This window comes from Myxine glutinosa, chromosome 8, assembly GCF_964187855.1.
Source record: "Myxine glutinosa chromosome 8, kmMyxGlut1.1, whole genome shotgun sequence".
NCBI classification, from domain to species: domain Eukaryota; kingdom Metazoa; phylum Chordata; class Myxini; order Myxiniformes; family Myxinidae; genus Myxine; species Myxine glutinosa.
The window spans coordinates 25,070,643-25,097,326 of NC_136268.1; the positions used below are offsets into that span (position 1 = coordinate 25,070,643).

General features: G+C 44.2%; 1 protein-coding gene across 1 annotated transcript in view; it reads right to left on the reverse strand.

Moving 5' to 3' along the window:
- Positions 1 to 26,684, reverse strand: part of CALD1 (caldesmon 1) — a 130,746-nt gene that overhangs the window by 65,773 nt on the left and 38,289 nt on the right. Inside the window, exon 2 of the mRNA XM_078783012.1 lies at positions 2,911 to 3,010. Coding sequence (XP_078639138.1) covers positions 2,911 to 2,999 — 89 coding nt within the window. The 5' untranslated portion in view covers positions 3,000 to 3,010. The remainder of the gene's footprint in view (positions 1 to 2,910; positions 3,011 to 26,684) is intronic.

Below are 26,684 nucleotides of genomic sequence, written 5' to 3' on the forward strand. Positions count from 1 at the left end.
TCGATCGCTGAATTAACGCCAGGGGGGTTGACTCAGCCTGTCATCCTCCCGAGGTCGGAAAATTGAGTACCAGCTCACTGGTAATTCCCTGTGTGTCACAAGGGGCGACTAACAGGGTTGGTGACAGGAAGGTGCATCCGGCCATAAAACATTGCTTCAAAAAGGGGACCACGGTGCCCGAAAAAGGCCCCTGCTATGCGGGGAAAAATGGCCTCTAAAGGTGGTTGGTTCCTTATATACACACAATGAGTTGAAGTTTGATAGTTGAATTTGGGGTGTGTCCTTAAGGGTTTCAAGTGTTAACAAATTAATAGTCGTGAGGGTTCGCTAGGCTGAACAGTTTACGTTTTGTATCCCCTCACAGTCCGGATCTGGATTCGGACCTGAACCAAAATCTAATCGACTTGTTCTTGTCACCAAACCAACTCGTCCAACACGATTAGTCATAACTCGTCCATAACTTTTTGAAATATCATGTTATATATTTGCTTTTCGCCCGATCTCTCAATGGTGAAAAATCACTTAAAATTAAATACTTCTCGTATCCGAATCCATATTCAGATCTTCACCAAAATCGAATTGATTAGTCCTCGTCACACACACGACCTCTCCACCAAGTTTGGTCCAAACCCATCCATAACTTTTTGAGACATCCTGCTATATGTCGGTTTTAGCCCTATCACTCAATGTTGAAGAAATACTCTAAAAATTCTAGTAGCCGGATCCGAATCCGGATCTTCATCAAAATCTAATCATTTCGTCCTTGTCATATACGCTACATTTCTGCCAAATTTCGTCTGACTCCGTCCACAACTTTTTGAGATATTTTGTTCACAAACAAACAAACAAACAGACAGACAGACAGACAGGGGTAAAAACATAACCTCCATCCATCTTCGGTGGATTATCATACCTGTTAATATATTCCCGCACCGCTGGACAGAATAACTTGAAAAATAGATGTTATCGCTAAAAATACATCAAACTCCTGGAGGTTGAACAAATCATTCTAAAATACACCCATTCCCTGTATTATATGAGTTGTAGAAGCAAAACTATAGTCATCATAGATGAGGTGAGAATGCAGTAAACATACGTGTCTCTCTTTGTTTGTGGGAAGAAATGCGCTGGAACTTGGTGTTTTTACTCAGGGTGTGTGTGGGAATGTTCTAGTTCTACTAAGTTGGGATAGCCAACTCCAACTTGAAGTTGCCATTCCTTGCCACTCCCGTCGGCAGTGGGCGTTTCCTTGTTTATAAAATAATTATTTTCATGGTATGAGCTAAGTAACACGCTGACTTATCAACGTCTTCACTCCTAGTATCCAGGTTAGATTTTTATCCTCCACTGAAGAGAAGAAGCCTTTCCGATGTCATTAGGAATCAGGTGGTTTGCTACAAAATCTAGTAAGCTCAAGTAAGAGTGAGGCGATAGACAGAGGGTCCAAGGTAATGCCTGTCTTACCTTGGGGACAGTGGGACAATAGGTGAACGTAACAGGTATATGAACAAAGAGGAGGAGAAAAAAGAGGGAAGGAAGTATAGAATGCTGGAAGTTGACAGTGAGAGATCGTTAATGAGGTTAGAAAAGATTCCGAGTGGGAATGTAGAATAACCAGAGGTAGTGGTGCACTGCCAACTTGAAGCCTTAGGGGGAAGAGTGGGATAGAAGAGACTGAGGGAGGAGTTTCCACAAATTGGAGAGAAATGGAACAAAGGAGGTGAGCAGGGAGAATGGATTTTGGGAGCTGCTCTTCGCTCCCTCCCATTCCCAAACCATCCCATGCACAAACACAATAAAAATAGAAGGCTCCTTGCTAACCTAAACAGTTAAGCAATGGCTTACTCCAACTTGTATCTCAGAATTCAATATACTAGAGAACAGCACTCGGTAGAGCGCAGACCTCCACCTGGCTAAACAGTTTACGTTTTGTATCCCACTGATAGGCCGGACCAAGATCTAATCAGCTTGTTCTTGTCATCTACCCGACTCTTCCACCAAGTTTAGTCGTAATCCGTTCACAACTTTTTTTAAATATCATGATATATAGAATTTTTGGTACTATCTATCAATTATGAAGAATCACTAAAAAATATATTTAAATCTCGTATTCAGATGCGGTTCTTCACCAAAATGGAAACAATTCATTCTCATCACACATCGAACCTGTCCACCAAGTATCGTCCAAATCTGTCTACAAGTTTTTGAGATATCCTGCTCACAGACAGACAGCCAAAGAAACAGGGGTGAAAATATAAGCAAACCCTTTCACACCATTCCCTCATCTAATCCTCATATTCTCGCAGTCCCTATAATAAGGGTCATGCCTCATGGTCAATGCTCTTCAGGTGTACCATGGGGCACCCCCATGCTATGAAACTCTTTTCTCCGATGTACAGTGATTTGTGATTGTCCCAAAAAAATGCTTTGTAAAATATCTGTAAATATCATCAACATCGTTATCACAACATTATTATTATTATTACAATGCTTGTGTCAGGATAAAACACCTTGGAAACACCAAGCTACATTTGGTGACATTTTTGACACGGCGAAAACAGCACGCATACTCTAAGTTAACAAGAAGATCATGGTAAGGCGCCATCTTGGTGGCCGCCATCTTGAATTTCAGAATGGCCGCCAGATTTGATATATATTTGCCTATAACTTCGAAACTAAAGCAGATAGAAATACGATTGCAGTGGCTAAACCCCCCACCCCCCCCCCCCCTCCCCCCCCCCCAATGACAATTTGGGTGAACAGGTGATCAGTTAGCACCCCATATGATTTTACTTAGCACCCCATATTATTTCAGTGCTGCCATCTGTTTGCATTAGTTTAGGTTAAGACAGAAGATTTCCTTTTCCTCGGATTGTGGGTTATCCCACAATAGTTGCCTAATTTCCAAACCTTTCCGTTTCTCTTCTCAGCTCTTCACGCTTCTTTCTACGGAGCTCGCGCCGTTTTTCCCAGTCGTCTATGCCTGTGGAGTCAGCCATTATGGTGAGACCTGTGAAGTACACGTGGGAGAAGCTTTGTGAGAAAATGTGGGGAGAAAGAGCGATTGAAAGAAAGGAAAAATAATCTGTCATTGAAAAAGAGTTGAAAATAAAAAAATTTGGAGACAAGATTCCATTATAAATAAAGCATAATGAAATAATCAAGGCATTTTATAGAAACAATTAATACATCAGACCAGCACATTAATGTTTTAGGAATATACAACTCAAGTGGGAAAGGCCTCAACCACCAGTAAGCCTCAAATCAGTCCAAAGAGAAATCTCAAGAATCCAGGATTATGAATGATCACCCTAAAGGACAAGGAATAACTCACAAGGAAATACTAGACTTGGTCAAGGCAAATGTCGGTCTGCATCAGCAAACATTTCAAATGATAGGTTTTATCAACGGAAAGTTTAAGAAGGTATGAGAACCGCTGTGGGAAAATGCCTTCTTTTGCTCCGACAAAGGGTGAATGCCTGAAACAACGGCTTTATGCTCCCACGGCAATTAGCAAACCTTTGTCATCTTTAATTTGATAAATCAAACGAATGAGACATCAAGCTTGAGAAACTCGTCACCATCAACTGCATCCGGAATGTTGGTAAATTTTCAGATACGCGGACTGTAAATACCAGCTTATGTTGGATAGATAAGTCCTTGGGAGCTTGGGTTCGGATGATGAAGTGATAGAGATGGAAAGATACAAAGAGAGAGGGAGAGGGAAATGGGTATATATTTATACAGTCACGTGAAAAAGTAAGTACACCCCATGTAAAGTTTTGACTTTTTCAACATATTTCAACATACAGCTATTTGATCTTCATTTCAACAATATTGACAGATAAAGGTCATATAATATCACAAATATCATGAAACATTTACATTTTGTAGTCCATTGTATAATTTAAATAAAGATAAATGCAAATTTCGCATGTGGAAAAAGTAAGTACACCCCTACATTTATCACTACTTCAAATACCTAAAATTAGAATCAGGTGCACCAGCTCAGGTGTAAATGATTAGAATAACGCTAGAGAGGATCTTGGAGGAACCTGTCTTATGTGGCATTTTTCTGTGGCATTTTGTGCTGTGGCAAAATGCTGTGGCATTTTCCCACAGCGGTTCTCATACCTTCGTAAACTTTCCGTTGATAAAACCTATCATTTGAAATGTTTGCTGATGCAGACCGACATTTGCCTTGACCAAGTCTAGTATTTCCAACCTCAGACATTTAGTTTGGTTTGCTCTTTGTTGTTGAAGTGTGCGGTGTCACCATGCCGAGATCAAAGAGCTCTCTGAGGCCTTCAGAAAGAAGGTTATAGATGCCTACGAGTCTGGGAAGGGATTTTAAAAAGATCTCCAAACAATTTGAAATCAATCATTCGACTGTCCGGAAGATCATCTACAAGTGGAGAAGATTCCAAACAACTGCCAACTTGTTCAGGCCAGGCCGCCCCAGCAAATTCAGCCTGAGAGCAGACCGCAAGGTGCTGAAAGAAGTCTCTAGGAACCCCAGAATGTCATCACGGGACCTACAGGTAGCTCTTGCCACTGTTGATGTCAAAGTGCACGAGTCTACCATTAGAAAGAGGCTGCACAAATTTGATCTACATGGGAGGTGTGCCAGGAGGAAACCTTTGCTGTCCAGAAAGAACATCAGGGCAAGACTAAAGTTTGCCAATGAACACCGAGGCAAAGACCAGCACCAACAAAGACCAACAATGTGCTCTGGACAGATGAGTCAAAGGTAGAGCTATTTGGTCACAGTACCAGAATACATGTTTGGCAAAAAACAAAGACAGCATTTGACCACAAGAACCTGATACCAACTGTAAAGCATGGTGGTGGAAATATTATGGTTTGGGGCAGCTTCGCTGCATCAGGGCCTGGGCAGCTCACCATCATATAATCCACCATTAATTCTTCATTGTACCAGAGGGTGCTTGAGGATAATGTGAGGCCATCTGTCGGAAAGTTGAAGCTCAACCGAAGGTGGACCTTGCAACATGACAATGACCCTAATAGTCAGGTTCACTATGTTTTTTCGTTCAAAATCATGGTAGATTAGCAAACCTATACATTTTTGGAAACGTTATTACATGGAAAATCTGAAAATCAATGTTTACATTTGCCAATTCCGACCAATTCGATTCGACCAATTCGACCAATCGACCAATTCCATTCGACCAATTCGACCATTCGACCAATCGCTTCGATCGACCATTCGACCAATTCGATTTGCCAATCAATTTGACCGACCTTTGCTTGTGTGGAACGGACTGTGAAAACGATGCGGACTATATTGTCGGATACGACACACAGGACAGTGATGACGAACTCTAAATGGCATATTCTGTAATCGTGTATGTTTGATGCCATTGACTGCCTGTGTATATTTTGTCATTGACTGCCTGTGCTGTGTAGATGTGAAGTTATACTGACTGCACGTGTATATATGATTTTTCTGACTGCCTGTGTATGTTTGGTGATATGAATTATTGTGACACATTTTGATGTTATTAACTGCCTGTACAAAATGATAACATGTATTTGATTGTGCAACTTATCGCGAATATAAAGACAGTATTTTGCAATTCAAAACCTTTGATTCGTGTCTTACCATTTCCCATAGCACTAATTTGATACTTTCATTGGATTCCTTGTCCCTGAAAATATAGGTTTAGTATATTTTAAAATGTTTTTAGGGTAATTAGAGGCAGAAATAGAACAAAATATGTATTTTACAGCGGCCATTTTGAAAATCCAAAATGGCCGCCATACAGGTATCTCTCCAAATGTAAACATTGATTTTTAGTTTCCTTATGCTATAACCTTTCCAAAAATGTATAGGTTTGCTAATCTACCATGATTTTGAACGAAATATAATTTATTGACAGTGAACCTGACTACAAGCACGAAACTGCTCTCTCTCTCTCTCTCCGCATGTAAACCCCTTCACCAGTTCGGCATTACAAGTTTCGCCATTTACTGCATGTGAAAATCCCCATGGTGTCGTTCGCAAAGAGAAGGCAAGCTATCACGGCACCATGAACAAATTATAAATTCCTGCCCTAACTATTACTGGGAGAGGGATGGCAAACCACACAGTATAACCGTTGCCCAGGAAGCTGCTTCGGCGGCACCGACGCTCTGTGAAGTGTGGGGTACATCAGAGAGAGCTAGAGAGTGGATTTACCACTAATAAAAAAGACTATTATCAGGATTTCACCCATTTCATTCCAGAACCTCTAAACAGTGGGTCCACAACATTAGTTGTGTCTGAAGCTCATCTAATGAAGGGGAGAGAGATTGAGAGAGAGAGTGAGAGGGAGAGAGATAGACAGAGACAGAGAGAGTGAGAGAGAGACAGAGACAGAGAGAGGGAGAGAGAGACAGAGACAGAGAGAGGGAGAAAGAGAGACAGCGACAGAGAGAGGGAGGTAGAGAGAGAGACAGAGACAGAGAGAGGTAGAGAGAGAGACAGAGACAGAGAGAGGGAGAGAGAGAGAGACAGAGACAGAGAGAAGGAGAGAGAGAGACAGAGACAGAGAGGGAGAGAGAGAGACAGAGACAGAGAGAGAGGGAGAGAGAGAGACAGAGAGAGAGAGAGAGACAGAGACAGAGAGGGAGAGAGAGAGAGACAGAGAGAGGGAGAGAGAGAGAGACAGAGAGAGGGAGAGACAGAGACAGAGAGAGGGAGAGAGATAGACAGAGACAGAGAGAGGGAGAGAGAGAGAGACAGAGACAGAGAGAAGGAGAGAGAGAGACAGAGACAGAGAGGGAGGGAGAGAGACAGAGACAGAGAGAGAGGGAGAGAGAGAGACAGAGAGAGAGAGAGAGACAGAGACAGAGAGGGAGAGAGAGAGAGACAGAGGGAGAGAGAGAGACAGAGAGGGAGAGACAGAGACAGAGAGAGGGAGAGAGAGGCAGACAGAGACAGAGAGGGGGGAGAGAGACTTTGACTTTTTATGTCCTTTTATTACAAAAGTATAAAAAAACAATAAATGATGATTCAAAGAAAACAATCACAACAGTTGCACAAACCTTTACATGATAAATAAACAAGATATAAGCAAACAAACAAGAAAGTATTAAGAAAAACAACTACATACTAAATATTAACTGACCCTCAGCTATTTTACAAAATGCATCTCTCACACACCACTGCTTCTCAAATAGTTGTACCTCAGAACAACAACAAAATTCCAGCTTAATTCTTGAAACACAGAGAGCTTTAAACATTTCCAAAACATCTGTACTATAAGAATCATTGCGTATCTTTGATTTCCTGGTCTTAAATAATAATAATAATAATAAAGGAGTCTTATATAGCCCCATCAAGCAGAGTAAACTACCCTCATGGCGCTTTACATTATCATGCGAACGCACACACACCGCACCCACACACACAAACATACACACACACAGACACACCTTCACTCTTGCCCTATTCCTCTCCCTCCCCATTCAAAACCCACAGATGTGTACTCCCCCTCCTCCTCCCCTCCCTCCCCCGCACATGTACACAGACATACTCTCGATCTCTGTCCCACCTCAAACCAAAGGGAAAACAGGACTTAGACTTTGAAAGACTTGTGAAACAGATAGGTTTTGAGGGAGGTTTTAAAGGCAGGAAGAGAGTCAACATGTCGAACAGAGGAAGGCAAGTCATTCCAGAGCAGAGGTGCAGCAAAGGAAAAGGATTTCTCGCCAAACGACTTGGTGCTGGTGCGCGGCGGCTCTAAGGTCATAGAGTCGTCGCTTGAACGAAGCCGTCGCCGAGGTTCATAGAGAGTGAGCAAATCGGAGAGGCTAAATACCGCCAACTTGGCTTCCGAAAGAAAGAAATGAATTAAAATTGTTGTTGGGGAATTGAAACGCCCACTAGGGCCAAAAATTGTCTGGGCTTTTAAGGGCAACAGAAAGTTCCTCAAGCGTGAGCGGTGACTCCAAATCCGTTCTTTGCTTTGGAGTTAGCGTACCGACACCATCAAACAAAATAGGAACAAGTTCTGCATCGACATCTGTTGCCTGGTAAAGTGTAGAGAAGAAGAGTCTTGCCTCCTTCTTAATTTCTACAGGGTTGGTCGTGATTGAATTATCAGGACGTTTCAAAGCAGTAATTTGGGAATGACAAATCAAATCAAATTTATCATGTAAAGGTTTGTGCAACTGTTGTGATTGTTTTCTTTGAATCATCATTTATTGTTTTTTTATACTTTTGTAATAAAAGGACATAAAAAGTCAAAGTCTCTCTCCCCCCTCTCTGTCTCTGTCTGCCTCTCTCTCCCTCTCTCTGTCTCTGTCTCTCCCTCTCTGTCTCTCTCTCTCCCTCTGTCTCTCTCTCTCTCCCTCTCTGTCTCCGTCTCTCTCTCTCTCTCTGTCTCTGTCTCTCTCTCTCCCTCTCTGTCTCTGTCTCTCTCTCTCTCCTTCTCTCTGTCTCTCTCTCTCTCCCTCTCTCTGTCTCTGTCTATCTCTTTCCCTCTCTCTGTCTCTGTCTCTCCCTCTCTCTGTCTCTCTCCCTCTCTCTGTCTCTCTCTCTCTCCCTCTCTGTCTCTGTCTCTCTCTCTACCTCTCTCTGTCTCTGTCTCTCTCTCTACCTCCCTCTCTCTGTCTCTCTTTCTCCCTCTCTCTGTCTCTGTCTCTCTCTCCCTCTCTCTGTCTCTGTCTCTCTCTCACTCTCTCTGTCTCTGTCTATCTCTCTCCCTCTCACTCTCTCTCTCTATCTCTCTCCCTCTCACTCTCTCTCTCAATCTCTCTCCCCTTCATTAGATGAGCTTCAGACACAACTAATGTTGTAGACCCACTGTTTAGAGGTTCTGGAATGAAATGGGTGAAATCCTGATAATAGTCTTTTTTAGTTTTTGTTGGGGGGTAGGATGGCTTTTTAATTTGTTTGAATCAGGAGAATCTCCTTCTCCAGCTCCAATTTCATTCTGCATTCTACTTGTGTGTTTAGAAAACAGAATTGCTGACAGAAACTTCGAATTTGGACCTTTGTGTTGTCCCACCACAATTGCTGGTCCTTAAAATGGGATTTGGAGCCTCTCAGATTGGACCACACGCTTTCAAAGGCATTCCTAAAGGAGGGGTTATCCAATATGGAAATGTTGACTTTCCAAAAAGAGTGGCGATTTGGAGATAACCCTACACGGTAACTCATGGTAATGAGGTGATATTCGGAGAAACCAGATGGGAAAATTTCAGTGGTGGGGGAGAGGTTGGCAAATGGCAAATTTATATAAAATCTATCAAGTCTGGCAAGGGCCACTTGATTATTGGCAACCTTACACCAGGTAAATTGATGGGTGCCTGGATTTTGTAGCCCCCAGATATCTTGAAAACCAAAAGCTCTTATTATTTTAGATAACAGTCTGGCTGGTCCGGGGTGAGGTTCTGCGCCATTCCGATCGCACTCAGGTTGCGGGGTGCAATTAAAATCACCACCCAAAATAATGCACTTCTGCAAGTCTAACTGCATGATGTGGAGTCGTAACCTGTCATAGAAGGTTCGTCGGTCTGTGCCCTTTGAAGGGGCATAGACATTTATTAAAGTAAAATGTATGTCTCCATCAACAAAATACAGTGAAGCTGAGTGACCTGGGATTATTTCCTGAAATGAGAGTTGGAGCGGGCAAAAATGGGGATTAATGAGAAAGGCAACTCCTGCTGTACGAGAGGTTGAATCGCTAAAGTAGCCGGCCTTTTTCATCATTCGATTCCATATAGCGTGAGACGATGGAGTAGAGTGGGTTTCTTGTAAGAAAGCCACATCTAGTTTCCGTTGCCTTACAAGGTTGACCACTTGGAGCATCCTAGACTGGCTCGCACCACCATTTATATTGAGGCTACCAAAAATAGTCATAGAGATGTAAAAGAGGTAAGGAAAGGGAAATATGCATCATCCTTATAGTTCGTTTTTAGCTTTAACAATGTGTTTCTTAAGCCTACTGCATTGGGGTTCCGTGAAATTGTGGTCACTGGGTCGGCGAATAATACACCTTGCCGTTTCAATAAACCCATGTAGATCAGAAAAATGATCTTTTATTTCAATATATCTTTTTCTAAAAGTCTGGTTCAGAAATTTGAGTATTTGCGATGGTAAAACGTTGGAATCGCTGTATGTGGGGAATTCCTCAATGTCATAGGATTCCTCCTCAGACATGTCAGAAGGACTATCCGGGACACTTACAATCCCTGGCTCTTGAGACACCGGGTTACTCTGTGGTGTACAGGTGTCATCCTGCCCTGTTTCTGTAGGAACAGGTTGAGGGAGAGGTTCCACCAGAACCACAGGTAATGTGGAGGCGAGGGGCAATTCCACAACATGTTGCACAATTTTGAGGAAGCAGGAGGAGGAAGGGGAGGGGGAGGTGGAGTGGAGGGATACAGCTTTCTGTACAAGTAGGGAAAAAAGGAAAAAGCACTACTCGGCATACACCAGCACGAGTGAAACTATCGCGAGGAAACACACCTCTCAATGAGCAGAAGAGCGAGAAACAACGACAACCCGTCAGAGTGCCGATGGAATCACCCCTCAATCTCACCGAAAGGCATGGGCTTTTTCTCTTTCTTTTTCTCTTTCTCTCTCTCGCTCTCTCTCTCTCTCTCTCTCTCTGTCTGTATCTCAGAGGAAGAAAAATGAAAGTGGATAGCAACACAAGCGAGGAGTGCAATGTAGGCGGGGGAGGGGGGATGAGGGGAACGAGTGAGGGGGAGGGGAACGAGAAGGGGGGGGGCGGTTGGAGGAAGGGGAGAACTGGTGGGGAACTGGGAGGTGGGTGGAAGATAATGGGAGGGAAGGATGAGGGTTGTGATACCGGGTTTGATGAAAATGGAGTGGTGGGGGTAGACAGAATAGACAATATGAAGATAAACAAAAATGGAAAAGAAAAGGTGAAAACAACGAGAAAAAGGGGGTCGAAAGTTTGAAGGTCGGAGGAGCTCCCACCTCACCACACACGCACAGCCGCCATCTTGCCATGGCCAACACACAAACGGCCAGCAGGGGGCGAGAGAGAGAGAGAGAGAGAGAAGAGGGGGAGAGGGGGAGAGAGAGAGAGGGGTAGAGAGAGAGGGAGAGACAGAGGCGGAGAGACAGGGAGGGGAGAGAGAGAGGGGGGAGAGAGAGAGAGAGAGAGAGAGAGAGAGAGAGAGAGAGACAGAGACAGAGACAGAGGGAGAGAGAGAGAGAGAGAGAGGAGAGAGAGAGACAGAGGCACAAAGAGAAAGACAGAGTGAGACGTGAACATTAAAAAGTGCAAAAAGACACAACAAATGCAGCAAAAGGTAAAATAAGAGAGACATGAAGGAAGAATGCAGTAACGGAAAAAGAAACAACATGGTGGAGATATCAAACGAGTAAAAGTGGAGCGCTGAGGCAGAAGTCCTTGGATAGTGAAAGACAAATGTAAAAGTTTGTTCCACAAACGTTCAAATGCTGGTGTGCACGTGTCGGCGACTGCCCGCTGCAGGGACCATTATCAAGAAGCCAGCACACGCAGCTGTTGCTGCGGTCTGAAGCGAACAGCTTGATGCATTTCCTTTCTCCTAGTTCTTGTGTAAAACCAATTGTAAGATTGTAAAGCCGTACCCTTTGTAAAGAGACTTCCCAAGCCCACAAGGGTGTGACAGGGAGAAACCGAATAACTGCCGACAGAGGCCTTTCCTGACTCTGTAAGACAGTTAAATGAACCAACAATGAAGCCATAAGGACTGCGCCCTGAAAGATTCGGAATTACTTTAGTGTTTTTTGCGAAAACTGTGCATTTTCTCCTCTGATGAGTTTGTGCACTCTTCATGTCATGGACACGCATAAACGACGTCACTGATGGTTTATCTGGATGAGAATGCATGAGACATAAAGTAAGGCGGCATATTGGTTTCTCAATAGTCCAATCAAGCCTGGTGTTGGCTTAGCAGTTAGGGTGCCGGCTTGGGATCCTAGGATCCTGGGTTCGTTGGCTTCGCAGTTAGGGTGCCGGCTTGGGGATCCCAGGATCCTGGGTTTGAATCCCCGGTCGATCGCTGAATTAACACCAGGGGGGTTGACTCAGCCTGTCATCCTTCTGAGGTCAGCAAATTGAGTCCCAGCTCACTGGTAATTCCATGTGTGTCGCAGGAGGCGACCAACAGGGTTGGTGGCGGGAAGGGCATCCGGCCATAAAACATTGCTTCAAAAAGGGAAACATTGCTTCAAAAAAGGGGACCATGGTGCCCGAAAAAGGCCAACGCCGGCTCTGCGGGGAAAAATGGCCTCTAAAGGTGGTTCTAATAGTCCAATCATGGTGCTCAGCAACAAGCGTAACAAAACAGAACTCGGGTCGATTTGTCACACCAAAGTCTTCATTTATGGGACACATGACATGGCAGGTGAAAATGTGAAATGACTCGTGATGTCTCTTAAAGGTAACTGCCGTATAAAATCAATTTTAAAAAACCTTTACACCCGTGAAAGGCAGGTCGTCGGTGAACTTGGACAATGTAAATGTCTTGGATTAAAAACCAACAGAATTCAGTGAGAACGTGCCAGAGAATAACAGCCAGAGGATATGACGTCATCGAATAACTTGCTGTGCGTTATCAAGCCATAGCTGGGTTTTCAAAGTCCTTCACCCAACTTTTGATAAACATTTGAGCAGGAACAAGAAAGAGCAATCAGAGATTGCAGACCCTTGCCCGGATGTGTTTTAGTGGTTTTCAAGGCGTTTGTGGTAAAACAAATATGGCGGCTGAACCACGTGACCGATGACATCATTATTATTATTATTTTCTCCACCAATTTATCCATAGATGCCGCTCAAGAAATTGCATCTTGATCGGATGAAGTTTTGTACTTGCCCAATTATGACATCATAGTGGAGGAACCTATGACATCATCATTAACATATGTTATTGCCCATGGAGAGTTATTTACAATGAGCAATGTCTCATTTTTTTTCTATGCAGCACTTTCGGTTATTTTGAGGTGCAATTGTTTTCGGTCTTTCCAAGATGGCGCCCATAGCACTTGACCTATGACGTCATAAATATCATTTTAAAAATCAACAGGAGGAGGTGCACCTATGGTGAAAATTTCCTGTCGATCGGACCAATGGTTGCGGAGAAAATCAAATTTATTCTGTGCAGACAGACAGACAGACAAACGCACTCATATAATAATCTCTTAAATGCCATCAGATCAGATTTGAAGAATAAATGGCCCAGAAAGCCTTGCGGTCCCATCACTGCCGACCCAAGGAATCTTAGTTCACCTTACGACATATCGATGGCTCTGAATGATTCCACAAGTGTTTATAAACCGTCCAAAATACCTCCCAAGATAATGTTCCACAAAGGGCAGACGTACACAAGCACAGAGCCATTTGCGCAAGCCTTGGTAAACAAGAGGGCTTGTGGCTAAGCAGATTCTGGTGCCATTACCGTCATATTTAACGGTGACGTTAGCTAATCCAATCCAGATGCAATCTCATGAGGATGAGCCTCGGTTACCTGAAAGAGATCGTATGATATACATTATTGTATTTTAGCAACAAAATGATCGGTCGTTATTATTCCGCGCATGCGAAGCAAAAAGTGGGGTTTAGCAATTGGTTCACTTCTGTCTATCTGTCTGTCTACAAACGTCTATTTATGATCGAGGAACAACATTATTTCAATGGAATGTTAATTTTGGTCTGCTAACACCAAAATCTGGACAGCAGCTATCTGGTCTGCTAGCATTAGCTGGTGGATGTTAAGGATCCCATGGTATCTTTGAACGAAGAGTAGGCGAGTTATCGCCAGCACCCCAAACAAATTAATTACAAATCACTATAAAAATCACCTTCAATCGACCATTAGGCCTCACCAGCCGCCAGTTCCTGAAAAAGTTCCTCCAAGGTGTGAGTAATTGGTACCGTTAAAGCAGTAGTAGTAATAGTAGAGGTAGTAGTTTTAACTTGCAAGTATTTTTTTACAGGGATCGAAGGCTCTGCGACACTACTGCACCAGGAAGCCAGAAGGCAGAGAGCTGTATAACCTTCCATAAATCATAAGTAGGCAAGGACATTATCAGACAGGTATAATTTTACATGAATTTCAAGATTTATAGGTGATGCGATTTGATCCTGGGTTCCCAGCAACATGATCCAGCCAGGGATTCAATGAGAACTTGAAACAGGTAAAGCCTTCCGATTAGGAAATACGTTGTCCACTCATTGCTGTACCATGTAAGAATTTTACACCGAGGATAGCTACAGTATCACAATTTAATGTGCTACACCAACAAGATGGTTGATGGTAAAATGTAGGATTCAATTTACTTGTGTGAAGCTTCAGATAAATGCAAACTACTGGTAAATATATTTACATATGGATTCCACCCATAGAGGTCCGTTAATGTGGATGGATCGAGCTAAACGTGGTGTTGTTTGTTAAACACCAGGTGAGCACTGGTAGAAGAAGGATCTGCTTTGTAGATTCCTCAAGGTTAATTAGAAAGCCTACAATTTTGGTCTGAACAGACTGTAAAGGTGACAGGTAAGCAGCAGGAGCTATAACCTGAAGAGGACAAGCATAGCCGATGCATGTACACACACACACACACACATATATATATATATAAATACAGTATATATATATATATATATATATATTGTACATATACATATATAACATTGTACATATACATACATAACATTGTACATATACATACATAACATTGTACATATACATACATAACATTGTACACATACATACATAACATTGTACATATACATACATAACATTGTACATATTACACATATATATAATATATACATGTATATATATATATATATATATATATATATATATATATATATATATATATATATATATATATATATATATATATAACATTGTACATATACATGCCTCGGGCGAGTTCAGCGTACTTCGAGCTCTCCACGGCATCGAAGTTTAAGTGTTTTCCCATTCTTGTCTTTGTCAAATTTCCACTGGTTATTTTGCTGTGTACATGTTATTGTGTGTTTCTGGTTGGTGTTGGTTTGTAATTCGTACAAACCTGTGTGTAGTTAATCGTTTTCTGGGTCGTACCTCTTGCGCGGCCTGGTAACTTGGGGCTTCCCTCCCCCCGTCGGTGTTTTGTCGATTTGGGTTCTTTCCTTCACTGTATTGCTTGTTTCTTTTATTTTGTTTTCTCCCCCTCACCTCACCTCCCTAGACAAATAATTCTATATTGATTCTTTCTCTCCTCCCGGACACGTGCTTGTACGCTCTCCTCCTCGTCTCGACTTGTGCCCCGCCCCCTGTATCTCGTTTTTCTTCCGCCTTTGCTCCTTCTTTCTCAAATCCACGTTCTCGCTTGGAGACTTTTCCCAGATTGTTTTTCATGGTTTTCATGGTTCTGTTTGGATATTGTTGGAATATGTTTAAACCGCAGCCGTGATGCTGACGCCACCACCCCCCCCCCCCCCCCCGAATTTCCATGTTTTAAACGTTTCCCAGTGTGTACCCTGGTCAGCATAGGTACACCGTATCCCTGCGTGTCGTAAGAGACGACTAAGAGGGTTGGCGTCAGGAAGGGTATCCGGCCATAAAAACATTGCCTCAAAAAGAGAACCATGACAATTACAAGTACATATGGGCAGGGTGCAGCCCGAAGTGGTGTTCGGTTTCTGAGGTTTGGGACATGTAATGTAGGGACAATGACAGGGAGATCAGGAGAAGTGGTGGAAGTATTGGTCAGAAGAAGAGTGGACATATGTTGTGTGCAAGAGACGAGATGGAAGGGAAGTGGTGTGAGAATGGTGAAGGGTAGGCAGGGACAGAAATACAAGTTTGCGTGGCAAGGGTGCCCGGAGGGCGTGAATGGTGTTGGTGTCCTGTTTTCTGAGGAGTTTGTAGACAGTGTGGTGAGTGTGACTAGAGTGAGTGATAGGTTGATGATGGTGAAAATGATGATTGGAAAGCTCTTGGTGAACGTCATCTCGGGATATGCTCCGCAGGTTGGTCGAAGCGATGAAGAAAAGGACAAGTTCTGGTGTGCGATAGAGAAGCTGATGGAAAACGTGAAAGATGAGGAAGTTGTTGTGGTAGGAGGAGACCTGAATGGACATGTGGGAAGTAGCATGGATGGTTTTGAGGGAGTTCATGGGGGTTACGGATATGGTGTGAGAAATGGAGAAGGTGAAAGGATTTTGGAGTTTGCTGATGGAGCTGATTTGTTGATTTGTAATACTCAGTTCCAGAAAGAGGATAATAAGCTTGTTACATACACGTCAGGTGGGTCGACGACAACCGTTGACTACCTGATGGTGCGTAGGCGAGATAGGGGGCACCTCCGGGACACAAAGGTGATCCCGGGGGAGGAGGCTGTTTCACAGCACCACTTGGTTGTCTGCGACATAAGGGTGAAAGGTGCGAGGAGAGCTCGGCGGGTGAAGTACCAACCAAGAATGAAGGTGTGGAGGTTGAAAGAGGTGACAGTAAGGGAGGCATTAAAAGAGAGGCTGAGTAGGGTAGAGGATGATGTGTTTGAGCTTGAAAGTGGTTGGATGTCAATGAAAGCTAGTCTGTTGGGAGCCGTTGGTGAGGTATGTGGATGGACAAAAGGACCACCGAGGCACTCGGAAACATGGTGGTGGGATGATGAAGTTGGAAAGAGGATTGATGAGAAGAGGAAGAAGTTCAAGGAGTGGCAGAAGGCGAAGGGTACGGGAGCAGAAACAGCAGAGCATGAAAGTTATAAGGCAGCCAGGAAGGCTGCAAAGAAAGAGGTAGCAAAGGCGCAGGAGGCATGTAGGAAAATGTTCGGAGAACGCTTGGATTCGGAAGAGGGTCAGAAAGCAGTATTCAGGATTGCAAAGCACATAGCGAAAGAGAGGTGTGATGTGATGGGGGTGAGTTGCTTGAAGGATGAAGTGCGACAAATCGTTGTCGACCCAGATGGAATTAAAGGAAGATGGAAAAGATATATGGAAATGCTGTTGAATACAGAGAATGAATGGGATGGCAACATAGAGAGTAACCCAGTTTTAGGACCGGCAGAGAAGATAACTGAGAAGGAAGTTGAGGAAGCGATAAAAGCAATGAAGAGTGGAAAAGCGGGAGGGCTGACGGGAGTTGTGGGAGATATGTTGAAGGCAGCAGGAAGTTGGGGTGTGAAGAGAATGACAGAGATCTGTAATCTGGTGGTGAAAGAAGGCCGCATTCCAGTGGATTGGGAACTGAGTACCCTCGTCCCTCTATACAAGGGGAAAGGTGACCCTCTGGAGTGTGGCTCATACCGAGCGATAAAGTTATTGGAGCATGGAATGAAGGTATTGGAAAGGGTGTTGGAGAGGAGGATAAGGAAGAAAGTGAAGATCGACGAAATGCAGTTTGGATTTATGCCAGGAAGAGGAACGACAGATGCGCTTTTCATTGTGAGGCAGTTGCAGGAGAAGTACATGGAGAAGAGGAAGAAGTTGTTTTTTGGGTTTGTTGATCTGGAGAAAGCATTCGATAGGGTTCCACGCAAAGTATTGACATGGGCATTGAGGAAGTTAGGAGTGGAGGAATGGTTGATCAGAGTAGTGATGGCAATATACAAACGAGCGCGCACAGCTGTAATGACGAAGGATGGGAACAGTGGTGAGTTTGAGGTGAAGGTGGGAGTGCATCAGGGGTCAGTACTAAGTCCACTACTATTTGTAGCTGTGATGGAGGTGCTGGCTCAGAACGTAAAGGAGGGTTTACCGTGGGAGTTGTTGTATGCAGATGATCTGGTGTTGATTGCGGAGAGTATGGATGGACTGAAGGAAAAGATGAACAAGTGGAAGGAATGTATGGAGACAAAAGGTCTGAAGGTGAATATCGGAAAGACGAAGGTGATGGCAAGTGGTAAAGCATGTGGTGAGGTGGAAAGAACTGGGAAGTGGCCATGTGCTGTGTGCAGGAAGGGTGTCGGAGTGAACTCCATTCAATGTACAATGTGCGCTGAGTGGGTTCATCAAAAATGTAGTGGTCTGAGAGGGTCATTTACCAGTGTGGCAGCTACATTCAAATGTAAGGTGTGCACAGAGGGAGCTGCAGATGGAGGAAATGTTGAGTTGGATCTTGGAGACGGCATGAAGCTGGAAGGTGTGAAAACATTTTGCTACCTCGGAGACATGCTGAATGGAGAAGGTGGATCAGACTCGGCAACGGTTGCTCGAGTGAGATGTGCATGGAAGAAGTTTTGGGAACTGAGTGGCGTGCTGATGAGGAGGAGAGTGTCGCTGAAGCTGAAGGGAAAGGTGTATGCTGCATGTGTGAGAAGTGTTATGATTTATGGGAGCGAGACATGGGTAATGAACGTAGAGCAGCAACGAAGGCTCGAAAGGGTGGAAATGCGAATGGTTCGGTGGATGTGCGGAGTGTCGCTTAGAGAGAGGAAGACAAATGATGAATTGCGAAAGATGCTGGGAATATTGCCTGTGATTGATGCTGTGAAGAGGAACAGGTTGAGATGGTTTGGTCATGTGTTGAGGAAGGATGAAAGTGACTGGTTGAGAAGAGTGATGGAAATTAATGTGGAAGGAAGTAGAGGACGGGGAAGACCGAGAAAGACTTGGCTAAAGATGGTGGAAGAAGAAATGCGGGCAAGGGGGTTAACAAGGAGAGATGCAGAAAATAGGGCAAAATGGAGAAGATTGTCATGGGGACCGCAAGGCTAACCCCCGCTCTAGCAGGGAAAATGGCCTTAAAATGCATGTTGTTGTTGTTGTTGTTGTATTGTACATATACATATCTATATATATATTTATTTTTTTTGCATGGGATATTGCCCACCACAAAGCCAGAAGGCCAATCGAGGGGTAGGGGAGGGGGGCAATACAAAGAAAACAAAAGTAGAACAACCAGCCCCTTAGATTTAAACAAGACAAAAGTAAAAAGTTGCCTATTCACAGAACAAAAAGAGCTGGGAGGGGTTAACTAGTGTGTTTCGAGACAACAGTGCCTCTACCCCCATTAAATTATACAGTTGCACATATATTGTTACGCCCTGGGGTTCGGGTCTACTATGGGGGGTTTACCTCCGTTCCCTCCTGAACCCACCGGACCTGCGGCTGCCGCGCATAAATAACTTCGTACTTTGACAGGTTGCGAACCAGCAATTACGAACCCCAATTGGTCGGCCAGCCGATAGCAGGGCCCAATCATCTAACACCGCTTACCTGTACCACATGACGATTACGCATCGTACGTACCCTCCAGCAGTGTACCACTTTCTCTTGTTCCTGGATGGAAATTTAGATGGCCGAGCAACCGTTGGTACCCGCCGTTGGTACACCATAAAGTGTACCAAATGAGAGATATTGCAATACTTCTATAAAAGGTCATTATATGTGACCATAAAGGCATAAATCTCAGTCTTCAAAGACCTGAATGGTACAAAGACACCATCCTAGTTTGCAAGTGATGTCAGCATAATTTATGTGCATGACGTCAGTGTCATTTCACATCTAGGGTCAGTGTGCTCCCTACACATACAGTATATGCACATATGTATATATATATATAGACTACATGACCAAAAGTATGTGGAGACCCGAACATCACACATCTCATTCCAAAATCATGGGCATTAATATGAAGTTGGTCCTCCCCCTTTGCTGCTATAACAGCCTCCACTCTTCTGGGAAGGCCTTCCACTAGATGTTGGAACAATGCTGTGGGGATTTGCTTCCATTCAGCTACAAGAGCATTAGTGAGGTCGGGCGCTGATGTTGGGCGATTATGCCTGGCTCGTAGTCGGCGTTCCAATTCATCCCAAAGGTGTTCGATGGGGTTGAGGTCAGGGCTCTGTGCAGGCCAGTCAAGTTCTTCCACACCTTCCATTCTTCTTGACAAACCATTTCTGTATGGACCTTGCTTTGTGCACGGAGGCATTGTCATGCTGAAACAGGAAAAGGCCTTCCCCAAACTGTTGCCACAAAGTTGGAAGCACACAATCATCTAGAATGTCATTGTATGCTGTCACGTCAAGATCTCCCTTCACTGGAACTAAGGGGCCGAGACCGAACCAGGAAAAACAGCCCCAAACCATTATTCCTCCTCCACCAAACTTTACTATGCAGTCGGGCAGGTAGCGTTCTCCTGGCATCCACCAATCCCAGATTCGTCTGTCGGACTGCCAGATGATGAAGCGTGATTCATCACTCCAGAGAACGTGTTTCCACTGCTCCAGAGTCCAATGGCGGCGAGCTTTACACCACTCCACCCGACGCTTGGCATAGTGCATGGTGATCATATGCTTGTGTGAGGATACTCGGCCATGGAAACCCTTTTCATGAAGCCCCGGCGAAAAGTTGTTGCGCTGACGTTGCTTCCAGAGGCAGTTTGGAACTCGGTAGTGAGTGTTGCAATCGAGGACAGAATATGTTGACGTGCTACGTGCTTCAGCACTCTGCGGTCCCGTTCTGTGAGCTTGTGTGGCCTACCACTTCGCAGCTGAGCTGTTGTTGCTCCTAGACGTTTCCACTTCACAATAACCACACTTACAGTTGACCGGGGCAGCTCTAGCTGGGCAGAAATTTGACGAACTGACTAGTTGGAAAGGTGGAATCCTATGACGGTGCCACATTGAAAGTCACTGAGCTCTTCATTACAGCCCATTCTACTGCCAATGTTTGTCTATGGAGATTGCATTGCTGTGTGCTTGATTATATATACCTGTCAGCAATGGTGTGGCTGAAATAGCCGAATCCACTAATTAGAAGGTGTGTCCGCATACTTTTAGTCATGTAGTGTATATATATATACACACAAATACAGGGCGGCCCAGAGGTAATAGGGCAGTCGCCAGAAGTTGCCCAGAAGTAATAGGGCAGTTGCCGGAACAAAAGTCACTACAATTTCATTATTATTTTATAATTTATTATTATTATTTTGATTATTAATTGATTTTTGTTTGATGTTATTAATTGATAATTATTTTTTATTTCGGAATCCCCAAAAGTGGAAGATTTGAACCACGGAGGACCGTAATTACCAACGTTACACAGGCGAACAGCGTGTCTTTGTTGTGAAGACATTTTACAAAATGGAGAACAAGAGTGAGACGTGCCACATTTTTGAAGAGCACTTTCACCGGTTAATAAAACGAGACACAGTGGCCAACATTATCAAGCGCTTTGAAACCACTGGTTCAGTTAAAGACTTGGTAAGACCTGGAAGACCAAGGTCCATCTGCACCGAAGAAAACAAACAGGTTGTTGAAGCTGCTTTTAGCCGAGGTCCAAAAAAGTCTACCAGGCGAGCTAAACAAGAAGTTGGCATTTCAAGAACATCCATTCAGAGGATGCTTCACGAGCTGAACTTGAAACCATATCATCCTCATTCATTTGCTCAATGCTTTGACTGAAGATGATCCAGATCGGCGAGTAGGGTTTTGCGAAAAATTTGGACAAAAATGTGTTGACACCTTACAGCGGATGACACCTTTCCTGAAAACATCTTTTGGAGTGATGAAGCAACTTTTAAGTTGAATGGCCATGTCAATCGGCACAACACTGTTTATTGTTCAAGTGAAAATCCGCACGATGAAATTGAAAAGGATGTCAACACCCCAGGTGTCACCGTTTGGGTTGGGATTTGTGCTGCTGGTCTTGTTGGCCCGTTCTTTTTTGACCAAACAGTGACAGATGAGAGTTATGTGGCCATGCTGAACAACGAATTTCTTACAGCTGTAACTAACTGGCCGAATATTGACGAAATGTGGTTCCAGCATGATGGGACACCAGCCCATTACAGTATCGTTGCACGCAATTGATTGGATGAACATTTCCCTCAGCGGTGGATTGGTCACCGTGGACAAGTTGAGTACCCTGCCCGATCACCAGATCTTACTCCACCGGATTTCTTTCCTTTGGGGCACTCTAAAGGATGCGGTTTACACTCAGAAACCCCAGACAATTGAGCAACTTAAACAAAAAATTGTTCATACTTGTGCACAAATGACTGTGGATTTATGTTGGAAGGTATGCTACTCTGTGGTGAAAAGAGTTGAAAAATGCATTAATGAGAATGGGCAGCACTTTGAACAATTTTTGTAACAGCCTCTGTTTTGTTGTGTGTCTAAATATTATGTTCTGCACATACATTGCATACATACATTATGATCTGCTGATAAAAAAAATTCTGCTTAAATGTGGATTCTCTGACAGCCCTATTACTTCTGGGCAACTTCTGGAAACTGCCCTATTACTTCTGGGCAACTTCTGGAAACTGCCCTATTACTTCTGGGCAACTTCTGGAAACTGCCCTATTACTTCTGGGCAACTTCTGGCAACTGCCCTATTACTTCTGGGCAACCTCTGGCAACTGCTCTATTACTTCTGGGCCACCCTGTATATTGGTAACATGACAATGATCAAACAAGGACATGACCAGATGAAAAAGCATCAAGATGACAACATAAGTACAAGAATACAAGGGAGTCCATGAAATGTCAGGGCAGATGGTGAATTCAACGAATTTCAACAAATGGATCGAGCAAATATGAACAAATAACAAAAGAGGAGCGGAAATAAATGTCAGTGGGCCTTTTTTTTTTAGAAAGACATACTGCAGATGGAAGACTGTTTATAAATATTGGCACGATCTAAATGCAGAGAATTGGCAATGTTTTGTCTTGGAAAATGACAGTAAAAATAGCAAGCAAGGTAGAACACAAACTCAACCAGACTGAACAGTTTACGTTTTGTATCCCACGGATAGACCACATTTGCGTCTGGGCCTGACCCAAAATTGAATCGGCTTGTTCTTGTCACCTACCCAATTCATCTACCAAGTTTCGTCCGAATCCGTCCACAACTTTCTGAAATATAATGCTATATATAGTTTTTGGCCCGATCTCTCATTTGTGAAGATGAGACGGTGTGTACCCTGGATAAGAATAGGTACACCGTATCCCTGCGTGTCGTAAAAGACGACTAAGAGGGTTGGCGTCAGGAAGGGCATCCGGCCATAAAAACATTGCCTCAAAAAGGGAACCATGACAATTACAACTACATATGGGCAGGGTACAGCCCGAAGTGGAGATCGGTTTCTGAGGTTTGGGACATGGAATGTAGGGACAATGACAGGGAGATCAGGAGAAGTGGTGGAAGTATTGGTCAGAAGAAGAGTGGACATATGTTGTGTGCAAGAGACGAGATGGAAGGGAAGTGGTGTGAGAATGGTGAAGGGTAGGCAGGGACAGAAATACAAGTTTGTGTGGCAAGGGTGCCTGGAGGGCGTGAATGGTGTTGGTGTCCTGTTTTCTGAGGAGTTTGTAGACAGTGTGGTGAGTGTGACGAGAGTGAGTGATAGGTTGATGATGGTGAAAATGATGATTGGAAAGCTCTTGGTGAACGTCATCTCGGGATATGCTCCGCAGGTTGGTCGAAGCGATGAAGAAAAGGACAAGTTCTGGTGTGCGATAGAGAAGCTGATGGAAAACGTGAAAGATGAGGAAGTTGTTGTGGTAGGAGGAGACCTAAATGGACATGTGGGAAGGAGTATGGATGGTTTTGACGGAGTCCATGGGGGTTACGGATATGGTGTGAGAAATGGAGAAGGTGAAAGGATTTTGGAGTTTGCTGATGGAGCTGATTTGTTGATTTGTAATACTCAGTTCCAGAAAGAGGATAATAAGCTTGTTACATACACGTCAGGTGGGTCGACGACAACCGTTGACTACCTGATGGTGCGTAGGCGAGATAGGGAGCACCTCCGGGACACAAAGGTGATCCCGGGGGAGGAGGCTGTTTCACAGCACCACTGGTTGTCTGTGACGTAAGGGTGAAAGGTGCGAGGAGAGCTCGGCGGGTGAAGTACCAACCGAGAATGAAGGTGTGGAGGTTGAAAGAGGTGACAGTAAGGAAGGCATTAAAAGAGAGGCTGAGTAGGGTCGAGGATGATGTGGTTGAGCTTGAAAGTGGTTGGATGTCGATGAAAGCTAGTCTGTTGGGAGCCGTTGGCGAGGTATGTGGATGGACAAAGGGACCACCGAGGCACTCGGAAACATTGTGGTGGGATGATGAAGTTGGAAAGAGGATTGACGAGAAGAGGAAGAAGTTCAAGGAGTGGCAGAAGGCGAAGGGTACGGGAGCAGAAACAGCAGAGCATGAAAGTTATAAGGCAGCCAGGAAGGCTGCAAAGAAAGAGGTAGCAAAGGCGCAGGAGGCATGTAGGAAAATGTTCGGAGAACGCTTGGATTCGGAAGAGGGTCAGAAAGCAGTATTCAGGATTGCAAAGCAGATAGCGAAAGAGAGGTGTGATGTGATCGGGGTGAGTTGCTTGAAGGATGAAGTGGGACAAATCGTTGTCGACCCAGATGGAATTAAAGGAAGATGGAAAAGATATATGGAAATGCTGTTGAATACAGAGAATGAATGGGATGGCAACATAGAGAGTAACCCTGTTTTAAGACCGGCAGAGAAGATAACTGAGAAGGAAGTTGAGGAAGGGATAAAAGCAATGAAGGGTCAGAAAAGCGGGAGGGCCGACGGGAGTTGTGGGAGATATGTTGAAGGCAGCAGGAAGTTGGGGTGTGAAGAGAATGACAGAGATCTGTAATCTGGTGGTGAAAGAAGGCCGCATTCCAGTGGATTGGGAACTGAGTACCCTCGTCCCTCTATACAAGGGGAAAGGTGACCCTCTGGAGTGTGGCCCATACCGAGCGATAAAGTTATTGGAGCATGGAATGAAGGTATTGGAAAGGGTGTTGGAGAAGAGGATAAGGAAGAAAGTGAAGATCGACGAAATGCAGTTTGGTTTCATGCCAGGAAGAGGAACGACAGACGCGCTTTTCATTGTGAGGCAGTTGCAGGAGAAGTACATGGAGAAGAGGAAGAAGTTGTTTCTTGGGTTTGTTGATCTGGAGAAAGCATTCGATAGGGTACCACGCAAAGTATTGACATGGGCATTGAGGAAGTTAGGAGTGGAGGAATGGTTGATCAGAGTAGTGATGGCAATGTACAAAAGAGCGCGCACAGCTGTAAGGACGAAGGACGGGAACAGTGGTGAGTTTGAGGTGAAGGTGGGAGTGCATCAGGGGTCGGTACTAAGTCCACTACTATTTGTAGCTGTGATGGAGGTGCTGGCTCAGAACGTAAAGGAGGGTTTACCGTGGGAGTTGTTGTATGCAGATGATCTGGTGTTGATTGCGGAAAGTATGGATGGACTGAAGGAAAAGATGAACACGTGGAAGGAATGTATGGAGACAAAAGGTCTGAAGGTGAATATCGGAAAGACGAAGGTGATGGCAAGTGGTAAAGCATGTGGTGAGGTGGAAAGAACTGGGAAGTGGCCCTGTGCTGTGTGTAGGAAGGGTGTCGGAGTGAACTCCATTCAATGTACAATGTGCGCTGAGTGGGTTCATCAAAAATGTAGTGGTCTGAGAGGGTCATTAACCAGTGTGGCAGCTACATTCAAATGTAAGGTGTGCACTGTGCACAGAGGGAGCTGCAGATGGAGGAAATGTTGAGTTGGATCTTGGAGACGGCGTGAAGCTGGAAGGTGTGAAAACATTTTGCTACCTCGGAGACATGCTGAATGGAGAAGGTGGATCAGACTCGGCAACGGTTGCTCGAGTGAGATGTGCATGGAAGAAGTTTCGGGAACTGATTGGCGTGCTGATGATGAGGCGAGTGTCGTTGAAGCTGAAGGGAAAGGTGTATGCTGCATGTGTGAGAAGTGTTATGATTTATGGGAGCAAGACATGGGTAATGAACGTAGAGCAGCAACGAAGGTTGGAAAGGGTGGAAATGCGAATGGTTTGGTGGATGTGTGGAGTATCGTTGAGAGAGAGGAAGACAAATGATGAATTGCGAAAGATGATGGGAATAGAGCTTGTGATTGATGCTGTGAAGAGGAACAGGTTGAGATGGTTTGGTCATGTGTTGAGGAAGGATGAAAGTGACTGGTTGAGAAGAGTGATTGAAATGAATGTAGAAGGAAGCAGAGGACGGGGAAGACCGAGAAAGACTTGGCTGAAGATGGTGGAAGAAGAAATGCAGGCAAGGGGGTTAACAAGGAGAGATGCAGAAAATAGGGCAAAATGGAGAAGATTGTCATGGGGACCGCAAGGCTAACCCCCGCTCTAGCAGGGAAAATGGCCTTTAAAATGCATGTTGTTGTTGTTGTTGTTGTTGTCTCATTTGTGAAGAATCACTTTAAAATTATATCGGATCTGGATCCAGATCTTCACCAAAATAGAATTAATTCATACTTGTTACAAACCCAACCTATCCACCAAGTTTCATCCAAATCCTTCAATAACTTTTTCAGATGTCCTGTTCACAGACGGACAAACAGACAAACAAATAGGGATGAAAACACAACCCCCGTCCACCTTCGGTGGCAGAGATAACAAGAGCTTCAGAATGGTCACCAATGCAAATAATGGAAAGTAAAGGATATAATACACCTTCCCACGGAATGGCAGCAGAAAAAAGAAGGGATGATGAAGTATGACCCTCAATAACCACTTGATGGTCTCTTTGGGAAAAAAATGTCAGCAAGCAGCAACAGGGACAATCAATGGCCATGGAGGAAAGTTTGTAAGTAAGATCAGGAAGGTGTCACGCAGTGCTAAAGCACCAGAAACGTACAAGGAAACAATAATAGCTTCCGCCTGTGATCAAACCCACATCCTGCCATTCATCGTTGATTCAAAACAAACAGCATCT